The 12,091-nt window shown below is 31.2% G+C and overlaps 1 protein-coding gene across 8 annotated transcripts in view; it reads left to right on the top strand.

Moving 5' to 3' along the window:
* Positions 1–12,091, top strand: part of LOC145256445 (SRSF protein kinase 1-like) — a 583,024-nt gene that overhangs the window by 232,542 nt on the left and 338,391 nt on the right. For 4 of the 8 annotated variants that reach the window (XM_080115357.1, XM_080115355.1, XM_080115356.1 and 1 more), the window contains exon 1: positions 4,062–4,843. The exons of the other annotated variants lie outside the window; for them this stretch is intronic. In XM_080115357.1, coding sequence (XP_079971483.1) covers positions 4,158–4,843 — 686 coding nt within the window. In that variant the 5' untranslated portion in view covers positions 4,062–4,157. Of the gene's footprint in view, positions 1–4,061; positions 4,844–12,091 lie in introns of those variants that run through there. 8 annotated transcript variants of the gene reach the window in all.

Here is a 12,091-nt window from a genome sequence, read left to right as displayed (position 1 = left end):
AATTAACAAAAAAAGAAACAAAAAAAAACAGAAAATTAACTTTTAATAAGTGTAACAATGTTCAAAATGGTGAAAACCTGAAACGATTGCCAAAAAATGAAAGAACCAATTGAAAAAGTGTGTACTCAAATACCTGTGTACATGTAGGACATTTCAAGATCCGTTTCTTCACAATATGAAAAGTTTATGCAGCTGAACGGATTAGTCTTCATCTATAATATAAATCTCAATCGTCAATTTGTGTGAATGTATGTTTGTATGTCTGCCAAAAACTTTTGACAGACATGACAGATCCTGACGATCTGTATCATTTTGAAACTCAACATCTCGGACGACAAATATCGAAAAATTGGCCAAAAACATTAATTACTTCACCCTCAATTAGCCAGTTTTCTACAAGGAGAGATCGATTTTTGCGTCTCCATTTTCGTAAGTCATCATATTGGTTGGATTGATTATGCTTAATTTCAACATTTGGATTTCTGTAAAAGATGGAAATTCCCATAGTCGACCAAAACTTATGCATTTTGGGACCAGTTCAATTTTCAATTTTGTAAATCCTCTGGCCCAAAATATACCCCTATTTTCTGAGATGCAACCAGAAATCATACTCTACATGGATCCTTGATATAACTTTCACAGTACCAGGATAGCAGGAATCCTGATAAACAACAACTATATATTCACCAGGTGATGGTAATTTTTGTTATTTCTATTCTGTTGTTTTACTGAAAATTCAACTATGTAAACAAAGAAATAAAACGGTAATTTTTTACCTTGTTTTCACCATGACATTTAAAATGATTACTTCTTTAGGTTTTAGGGTATGCTGAAAACGAACATCGCATTTAAATTTTCTGCAAATAAGTAGTTTTCCGGATATTAAGCAATATCATTTCTTATGGTGGCTATCTTGGTGCGTGCAAGCGCAACCCTGAGAAACTATGCACAAATGCGCATACCAAGATAGCCACCAGCAATAACGTAAGAAATGACATTGCTTAATATCCGGAAAGCTACTTATTTGCGGAAAATTTAAATGCAATATTCGTTTTCAGCATACCCGAAAATCTTAAAAGGTAGTCATTTTAAAAGAAAATGTTAAGGTGTAAACAAGGTAAAAATTTACAAAATGCATCATAATAAAATTCTTTATCGAACCGCCTAATTATTATTATCATTATTTAGATATCCTCAGTTAAAAAAAAAAAACGCATTTGTTTTACAGATTCAAAAAAATGGTCTTGACAATGAGTTAAAAATAAATTCAAGTTTCACAATATCTTTATTTAATTATTAGGTGAAAGTACAGAATAGTTAACAAAAACACCCTTCCTTCCCCATGTTAAGAATGGGTTTCTAAATATTATTTCAGCATGGTAACAGAAGTGCACAAGTACCTTTTTTATTTGTTTTTATATATATATATATATAAAAACTTTTTTTTTTTTTTTTTGACAATTCTACCTTAAGTACAAGTTAGAAGTTAAACGCATGTAGTTAGTACATTTTGTTGTTGTTTTTTTTTTTTTAACACTTTTAGTGCGTGTGTACTACAAGCGTTAAAAGCAACAAAATAGTATTGTTTGAAAATCAAATTAAAAAAAACTTGGAATAATATTTTTTAAATTGACAAACTCAGAATAAAAAAATAACTAGTCTAGTAAGACGAAAGCGGAAAAACAGTTTTCTATTTTTAAGAGAATACTTTGGTCAGCTCAGTGCATTGGCGCTTCGCGAGCCGTTTTTTTGTAAAGGGATTTGAATTTCTATAAGATAACATTTTAAAGAATTTTCCGCACAATTAATAATTCAGATATTTACATATTATACGTGAAAATAATTCTGAAACTATTATCTATATGAAAATGGATGATATATACTGATTTATCTTATCAATTTTGAAATATTCTCCGTCAACTTTGCTCGGTTGTAACTTTGCTTCCTGTGGTCGTAAAAATAAAAATCAAACACCAGTAGAGATGGACTTCCTTGTTTATATAGCCTGTAAAATTTCAGCCATAGCCAATCAAATTTAACCCTGCGCATACGTATCCAAATGTAACTTATGAAATGTAAACATTGAAAAAACAAAACAGTTTTTGTTGTCGTTTTTTTATCGTTTTTTTCATTTTTAACTTGGAACATAAAAATATTGAACTCATAAAAGAAAAATAAATGAATATCATTGGAATGCTTATTTTAATTCTCTTTCCATCAATGTAATTCTTTTAAAAATTGACCAACAAATAAAAGATATGACTTGTTGAAACACATCAGGTATGTAATATTGCTGATATCCATGAAAATACAGCATACGCTTGTAATGCTATATTAACCCTTAATCTTGAGTGGCTTTTGACCCTGGTAAATGGTATGTATGAAAAAATGTCGCATAAAAAAAGAGGTAAAGCTTGCAGACATGGTTTTCATAATTTTATTAACCTTTTCAACCCTGCATGGCTGATATACCGGCCCTAGCAACATAGCTAAAAAGACAACACCTGATAATTTGGCCTTCTAATAATGTTATTGCTCAATTGGGTCACGATCGAAAGAGTTAATAACTAAAAATATACCAATCTCAAGATACGTAAGAATTAATTCCTTGAACAGAGCCGTTTTGTATCACTTGCTGTTCTTTTAAAATCCAAATCAATATATAATGGAAACAAATTAATCCTGATTCCGATTTTGTTCAATTTTGATTCCAGAAAGTGTCTGATTTATAGCTTAAGCAGGAATTGAAATTCAGGGAATCTTTCTTTTTTTCTTTTTCTTTTCTTTTTTTCTCTTTTTTTCTCTTTTCTTTTTTCTTTTTTCTTTTTTGCTTTCTTTTTTTGCTTTCTTTTTTTGCTTTTTTTCTTTTTTGCTTTCTTTTTCTTTTTTGCTTTCTTTTTCTTTTTTGCTTTCTTTTTCTTTTTTGCTTTCTTCTTTTTTTGCTTTCTTTTTTCTTTTTTTTTGCTTTCTTTTTTTTGCTTTTTTGCTTTTTGCTTTCTTTTTTTCTTTTTTGCTTTTTTTTGCTTTCTTTTTTTCTTTCATTTTTCTTTTCTTTTCTTTTTCTTTTCTTTTTCTTTTTCTTTTCTTTTTCTTTTTTCTTTTTTTCCTTTTTTCTTTTTTTCCTTTTTTCCTTTCTTTTCTTTCTTTCTTTCTTTTCTTTCTTTCTTTTCTTTCTTTCTTTTCTTTTCTTTCTTTTCTTTTCTTTCTTTTCTTTTCTTTTCTTTTCTTTTCTTTCTTTTCTTTTCTTTCTTTTCTTTTCTTTCTTTTCTTTTCTTTTCTTTTCTTTCTCTCTTTTCTTTCTTTCTTTCTTTCTTTTCTTTCTTTCTTTTCTTTCTTTTCTTTCTTTTCTTTCTTTCTTTTCTTTCTTTTCTTATTTCTTTCTTTTCTTATTTCTTTCTTTTCTTATTTCTTTCTTTTCTTATTTCTTTCTTTTCTTATTTCTTTCTTTTCTTATTTCTTTCTTTTCTTCTCTTCTTTCTTTTCTTCTCTTCTTTCTTTTCTTCTCTTCTTTCTTTTCTTCTCTTCTTTCTTTTCTTCTCTTCTTTCTTTTCTTCTCTTCTTTCTTTTCTTCTCTTCTTTCTTTTCTTCTCTTCTTTCTTTTCTTCTCTTCTTTCTTTTCTTCTCTTCTTTCTTTTCTTCTCTTCTTTTCTTTCTTTTCTTCTCTTCTTTTCTTTCTTTTTTCTTTCTTTCTTTTCTTTCTTTTTCTTGTTTTTTTTGTTTTCTATTTTTTCTTTTTTTTTCTATTCTTTTTTTCCTTTTTTCTTTTCTTTTTTTTTCTTTTTTTTTCTTTTTTCTTTTTCTTTTATTTCTTTTTTTTCTTTCTTTTTTCTTTTTTCTTTTCTTTTTCTTTTTCTCTTCTCCTTTTCTCTTGTTCTCCTTTTCTCTTGTTCTCCTTTTCTCTTGTTCTCCTTTTCTCTTGTTCTCCTTTTCTCTTGTTCTCCTTTTCTCTTGTTCTCTTGTGCTCCTTTTCTCTTGTGCTCCTTTTCTCTTTTTAGCTTTTCTATGAAATCCCATAAGTGAAACTAAATAAGTTTCTTAGAAAGACAAAAAGAAAGTAGATGAGTTTTTTATTTACGTTCTTCTCAGTTGCAGTTTTCAATTATTTAATCCATCGTTTGTTTTAGCAATTAATATCTGCTTTTCTAATTTGGAAGACAATGTCTAATTACATTAAGAAGAATGATCATTTTAGGAATTTCCGAAGGAAACAAAAAGCCTTGGATGTTGATGATTTATCAAAAAATCTTGTTTACATACTTCGTCACGGAGCTAACAATATGAACCTGTACATGGATAAGGCTGGATATGTCTATGTAAAGGACATTTTAAATCTACCCAAATTCAGGAATGTGGATGAACATGATATTGTCAGAATCGTGGAAGATGAATATGAACAGAAATTCCATCTTCAATATGATCATCATAATGATCTCATGATCAAGATTATGAAATGGTACAATATGAAGAATGTGGATTCATTGGAACTCTGCCCCATCGTAAATGCCAAGAAACAACCTTGCATTGTTCATGGAACTACCTACAGGGCCTGGAAAAATATTAAAGAATCAGGATTAAAAACTATGGGTCGGACCCATATTCATTTTGTCAGTGGTGAACCTGGTGGTGGGATCACTAAGATGAGATATAATAGCCAAGTATTGATTTATATAAATCTGGAAAAAGCTCTTAAAAGTGGAATAAAGTTCTTCCTTTCAAAGAGTGGAGTTATCTTAAGCAGAGGAAATAGAAAAGGCATCATCAGTCCCGTTTTCTTCAAGAAGGTACTTGATCGGAAAACCAAAAAAAGCTTAATCAAGAAAGAGAAGACAACTTCAAAATATTGGTAAATATGTATTACACCGCTTCTATTTCGATTATCATATGGATTTTATATCCATGCATATAATAAAATAGTTTCTCAAACATTTTTTTATTTTTTAACCAATTCAAATTGTTTTTCATAATTAGCGTTCTACACATTTTGCACAAAACTTTTTTTTCTTCTTCGTAGAGGGGAAAATATGATTTGTTTTCAACAATTTTCTAAATATCACACTAGCAGGTAGAGCCAACGTTGCTTGGGATCGAGTGATAATCAAATTGTTCATGCCCATATTTTTATCATCATTGAAATTGGTAAAATCGCTCCTTTTTCAATCAAATCAATTTATTGCTTGCTTTAGTTGGGGACCCATGACGGTGCACCAGGAGGAAGATTCGCATGCCTCCCCACAGTGAAATAGTTCACAATACTTTATAGTCTACATTGCACTGTAGAGAATCTACTGTTGATTTTATATGCCGGGTCTTTCTGCTTGTGTGGTAATTAGTGTTGGGATGCTAAATCGGAATCGGGAATCGAAAAATTAGGAACAATTTGAAGCATTGGAATCGGAAAAAAATCGTTTCTATTTCCGATGGCAAAAACGATTCTTTTAATTGTTTTTATTTGTTTTTGTTTAAAACTTAATTTTCCACAACTTGTGTTAATGAAACTGTGGAAATTCCATAGTGGACTCTTTCATATGAAATATATTGATGTTGGCATTCTGTGGATATTCAGCATAAATGGAGACACCCTGATATTGTAGCTCTTTTGTTAAAACTGCAAAAGTATTTAAGCTAGCAGGGACGTCCAGCATAGCCCAGTCATAAAATATGCTTAAATATATTTTAATGTATGCAAATTTTGTATATATTGTTATAGTTAATTTTCTATCAATTATCTATATTTATAAAACTCAAATGACCTTGTAACGGGTGTTGTAACCCAACATCCGGTTTACGACTTCCGGTTGTGCATACGTACATAAATAAATAATCAATGCGACAATAAAACATATTGTTTTACTGTGTACGTTTTCAGCGTCCCAATTTTTTTTTTTTTTTTTTTTTTTTTCCGTTTAAACTAAGATATATGAAAATTTGAATTTAACTTCAAGTATTATGGTATCTGTTCAGTGCACATTTACCTCAAAGTATGGCAAACCACTTATAATTTAATGGCTGTAAGTTTGTTTATTTTTGAAAAAAAAAAAAAATTATAAACAGAACGGCTCATAGAAATCTATCTATATTCTTTTTTTCATTTTAATATACTTTCATAGAAATGTTTGTCACAAAAAACTATTCTTTACTTCACAAGTGTCACGCTCATACATTAATTCTATAGCTAATATAACATACTGACCCAACGGGTCACGAATAGTCTAGTATATTATAAAGTTGTGATTTAAAAAAATAAAAAGTATATTACAATAACTCTGATACATCAGCTTGACTCTAAACCGAAACAAAAACTTAGAAATAAACACACACACACACACACACACATATATATATATATATATATATATATATATATATATATATATATATGCTGTATATGGTGTTTTACTTTGGTCAAAATTGCCTGTTCCTTCTTTCATCGGATTATTTTGATTATCAATATTTATCAAAGACATTCCAATACAAAACCTATCTTAAGAACACTTAAAGGACATTTTATAAAAAAAATCAGCCCAGCAGTTTTGGAGTTTATAGGGAACAAACTTGCGTGCACACACACACTTATATATTAGAGGTAATATCAAAATGGTTTTTATAATTTCCATGGTTTTTATTTTGAAAATACCTTTGGTACTTCTACACAATTTGAACCAAAATGTTTTTTTGTTTTTTTTAAGCACATATCAAACTGGAAGTAAGTTTTTTTTTGAGGTGGGTTACTACTTATTTGCAACAATTTCTTAACAAATTACATTGAACTAGTTTACATGATTAGAATTTTTTTAGTTTGAAAATATATCTTCTACTGATAATGTTAATTTTGCTGTGAAGACTTCAAACGAGAGGGGGCAGGTGAACTAGATGACTTGTTTCAAAGAATGACTTCCTGTTTGTTTCCCACATGCGCACTCTTGTCTTTTAATTTTAACTGATCTCTCAACACCAGCGGTTATCAAGTTCCAAAGGCTACTAGAGGATAAAAGTTGACTAGTTAGTTTGTCTGGTGGGTAGTGAAACAACGTGTAAGGAGTTGAAATTGGATAGGAGAGGATGGCTCAACAAAATTTTATTTGAAAAACTTTGTATTTAGCTGGAAAGTAGCCCTATTCCACAGACGAGTACTTCTTGGAAAGAAACTTTGCTCATGAATATTTCTTCTAGTTCTAGTCCAAAACGTTATGGATATATACTGAGATGTTTGGATTATCCGGACTATTCACAATACATTCCACTTTGGTGCTACCAAATCAGACTGTCTAAAGATATTGGCTTCCTGACCTAAAGAGTATCAAACATTAATTTTATTGTTGACCCCCCCCCCCCTTCCGGACAAAGGAGGGTTTAGACCTAGTAATTCACTCCCATTTATTTAATTTGTTCGCACTTTTCTAAAAAACCATGCCTTGGATTTAAAAATTTTTTTTTTAATCTTTGCACAAACATTAGTCATGATGAAAGTAAATTTTTCACTCGTGGAGGAGGACTCCATATGCTCAGCTTGTATTTTTTTTCCTTTCCCTTTTCTTTCCTTTCCTTTCCCTAAAGTATCATATTGTGCAAAGTAAAAAATAAATAAAATTCTCAGGATAACAACTAAACCGAGCACCAGGAATGAGTGTTTGACGATGTAAGGTACTTGAAACAAAAACTTTTCCAAAATTATGCGATTCAGCATTAAATAGCTAGAGAGGGGTTGGTGTGCCATACAACAGAACAACCAAAACCAAACTCCATGGATAAATATTTAAAAATATAAATAAAAAAAACTTCAAGCATAAAATCTTTTTCTAAAACTACTGGATTCAGTATTAAATAACCCCATTTTATATATATATATATATATATATATATATATATATATAAATAAAAAGGAAAAAACCGTATTTTATTTCTCTATTTTGTCGGAATACTATTTCCATTATTTTCATCATTTTATATATATATATATATATATATATATATATATATATATATATATACAGTATAACCCCGGAATACAGCATTAAAAATTAGTAAGAAAATACAGTACAGTATATAAAGCACATGTATATAATTAAATAACATCGGTATCGTTTTAGAGCTCCATTCTTCAGGCGACAAATATCGAAAAATTGGCCAAAAACATATATTCCTTCAACTGAGCAGTTTTGTACAAGGTTGGGGTTGCTTCTTTTTGCCGATATTTTAGCAAGTCATTGTCGTCTTTTCGATTGACTAGGCTTAATTTCAACGTTCGGAACTCCTGGTCGGGCGATAGAAATGTCGGCTAAGACGTCATATTTTTTTAACCTCTTTTTTTTCACCTTTGCGTTACAGGTTCGAGCCTGCCTGCATACTTAACTTCCGCTACTGTTATTTTGACCCCTCACCCCTATGGGGAGATCCTTAATACACCACCTAAACGCCGGGCACCCCGGCTAGTTATGAATAACACCATAAGGCGGGGGCAAATACTATAACCAGGAGTTGGAAAACATCGTATTTCACATCGTAACCTGAAAAAAAAAAGTATCCTCGGGCCACCGTATCCCGGGGTTCTAATCTCTCTATATATAAAAGCGAAAATGTGTGTGTGTGTGTGTGTATGTATATTCGCTTCTTGTGTATGTCCAAGAAAGACTTTTTTCTCCCGAGAAGCGGTTGGTCGGCTCACAAAATCATAATAGCTACGAGTTAACAACTGAGGTCGCCTGTCTATTTAATTTGCTCTACTTTGAAAAGATAAACATTTTTCGCTCACCACATGTGGATTAGGCTTTTTTGTATAATAAAAGCGACACTAATTCTGGTAGTATTTTTCCGGTCGCGATCGCCGGAAATGTCCGAAAGCAATCAGCTTCGATCAATGTGGAAATTTTCCTTATATCAGACAATTGCTATTTGATTTGGACAATCCCCTTTTTATGGGGACTGCCCCCCCCCCAAACATCTTGGGAAGATAAAAATAAGTGTTCCCGCAGTAAATAAAAATACTACCCCGCAGTCAAAGTTGACCTCATTAAGTCATTAAAACGTGCACCTGCCAATTCTAAATAATTAAATAAATTCAAGCGTGTTTCCATTAATATTTCGCGGTGGCCCAGTGGTTAGCATCGCACGTTTATTTTCACACTTTAATTTCCAACTTTGCCTCAAGGGTTCGGGTTCGATCCTCATACTTATCTACCAAAACTTTTTATTTTAAACCCCTCCCCCCGGAGTTTTGATTTACCCAAAACCACACACACCTCCAAACACCCGGGCAACGCCGGGTATCCCCCGCTAGTGTACCATAAAACAAAACTACTGTCAACCACTTATTTAATAACTTTGAAGAATTAGCGGGTTTTTCTATGTCTGTTTTTATTTCACAATGAAGCAGAATGCTATTGCCGAGACTTAAGCCTTTGATTAACACTTGATCAGATTAAGCCGAAATGTTACATTGGACCCCCCCCCCTCATCGTACATGTCCGCTACTTAATGCTGCACACGCCATTTATTTTTTGTTTTTTTTTACTGGTTTCAGCCTAAAGGTGAACGTCTCTGTAGTTGTCTGACACGAGAGGAGGTTGAAAAAAAAATAATGATTTTATTTTGTGTTGTCTGTGCCACTTGGTAAATAATGTCAGCTTAAAAAGAACTGCGTTCTATTCGAGCAATTAGTAAGTTTATAACGACTGTTATTTCACCATTGATTATGCGACTGGTTTATATCTCACAACTTGTGCGAAATTAACGACTTAACTCCACGCTTTTATTTTTAAGTTGTGTTGTAACCTCCCCACTGGCTGAAGATTGTTGGCGCTTTCCTAAATTCTGAACTCTTATCTGTTGGATAAAGAAGGTGATATGAAGACAAATAGTGAATGGTTTCTAGCGGTGTTTGTAATTTTTATTTGTTTGCACTTTTTTTTTTTTTTTTTTTTTTTTTTTAATTAAAAAAAAAACTTTTACAGAAAAACGAATAAAATGCTAGTTATAAGGGAGATAACTCTGTAATTTTATTACTGATTTTTATTTTGCAGTTATAATAAAAAATAAAAAAACTTAGCAAATTTAAAAAAAAAAAAAAAAATGGGCTTTTAAAAGTGACGAGTGTGTGTGGGGTGCCCTGACTTATTTATTTATTTTACTGTGTGCGTCAGAGGAGTGGGATTATCGACAATATAACAAATATTTGTACAAATAAAAATGTTATAGTAAAATAAAAACTGAATATCCCCATTCCATCCTATAAATTTGCATGGAGTAGACGGCTAGTTTTTTTTTTTTTTTTTTTTTTTTTTTTGGTATGAGTAACTTGCACTAAAATAAATAGTTTTTATTGTAAAAGGCAACTCTATATTTTATTTTTATATTAAATTAATTTGGTTATAATTTAAATGTATTTTTTTTTTCTTTTCTTTTTTTTTTTCTTACTGCGATTTTGAAAATTTGCACGTGTGTATAGGTGGGAGACAGTTATTTTATTTCTTTTTATTTTTTTGGTGGGCTGCTGTCTGTTTATTGGGGGTAGGGTAATTCACAATCTAGAACACTTTTAAGTCTGCTATTAATTTATCCATGATTATAGAATATCCTCCATGCTTCCGTTCAGTCTTGAAAGACAAGGGATACCCTAGGGGCAGTAGCGCGTGTAATTGTGAGGTAACAGTTGCATAATCTCCAACCACACCTCTCCTGAATCGGCACTGTTTTTGTCCAGTGACAAAGAGAAGTCCAGGACGACAGGAAACAATGCCGAGATAAGCGGAGAGCACATACAGCACCTGAAAGTCCCAAATGGTCACCCATTTAATACTGACAAGGTTCACCGTTGCTTAACTTCGGTGATCTAGTGGGAACCAGTGTGTCGACATGATTATGCCATATATTATAGAATATATCCATGAATAAAACCATGGATTATAGTAAAATGAAAATTGGCATCAAACCAGACCCCCCCCCTCCTTTGTTTTTTAAATCAATTAAAAGACAGCTTTTTTTTTTTTTTTTTTTTTTTTTAGAAGGTTCATTTAGTAATTTACTAATTTTTCCATTTTAAAAAGCAGTTTACCTTTTATAAACTGCAGCTCAATGTTAGCCCATTTTTTCTCTGCACACACACACACGTGTGTGTGTGTGTGTGTGTGTGTGTGTGTATATATATATATATATATATATATATATATAATGGCGCATCTTATTCCTGTTTTTTTTTTTTGTTTTTTTTTTCATTGTGCTGGTAGTTATTCCCCCTTTTCTGTATAGGAATTAGCCAATAGCTTATTCTATCCTCTTCCACTGTTTTCGTACATGAGATTTCTTGAAGCAATATGGTGCAAACGGATGATGGGCTTTTTGATTATGCGACTGTTATGAAAATGTTATGATTCTCCATAAAACGGATATTTAATAGCTGCGACAGTTGACATATCATTTTTCCAATGATACTCCTTTTTTTATGCACTATTCTATTTCTGATATCTCAGTTAAATCATGTTGCTATGTCAAATTTTTATGCACTATTCTATTTCTGATATCTCAGTTAAATCATGTTGCTATGTCAAATTTTTATGCACTATTCTATTTCTGATATCTCAGTTAAATCATGTTGCTATGTCAAATTTTTATGCACTATTCTATTTCTGATATCTCAGTTAAATCATGTTGCTATGTCAAATTTTTATGCACTATTCTATTTCTGATATCTCAGTTAAATCATGTTGCTATGTCAAATTTTTATGCACTATTCTATTTCTGATATCTCAGTTAAATCATGTTGCTATGTCAAATTTTTATGCACTATTCTATTTCTGATATCTCAGTTAAATCATGTTGCTATGTCAAATTTTTATGCACTATTCTATTTCTGATATCTCAGTTAAATCATGTTGCTATGTCAAATTTTTATGCACTATTCTATTTCTGATATCTCAGTTAAATCATGTTGCTATGTCAAATCACTAAAGTTAAGCAATGTTGAACAGTGTGAACTTTGATGGGTGCACATTTGAGGTACTGTAACCAAATTTGGTCTTGCTGGGAATAGAGCTTGTCATTGATGGTTCAGACAATCTATTTTGCTTAATGCTATAAAACTGGAGTTTAGCACCATTTT

Source organism: Euprymna scolopes, chromosome 32, assembly GCF_053919585.1.
Source record: "Euprymna scolopes isolate OS-2025 chromosome 32, ASM5391958v1, whole genome shotgun sequence".
Classification (NCBI taxonomy): domain Eukaryota; kingdom Metazoa; phylum Mollusca; class Cephalopoda; order Sepiida; family Sepiolidae; genus Euprymna; species Euprymna scolopes.
The sequence above is the reverse complement of the archived record's forward strand: the minus strand, read 5'-3'. Positions and strand labels throughout refer to the sequence as shown.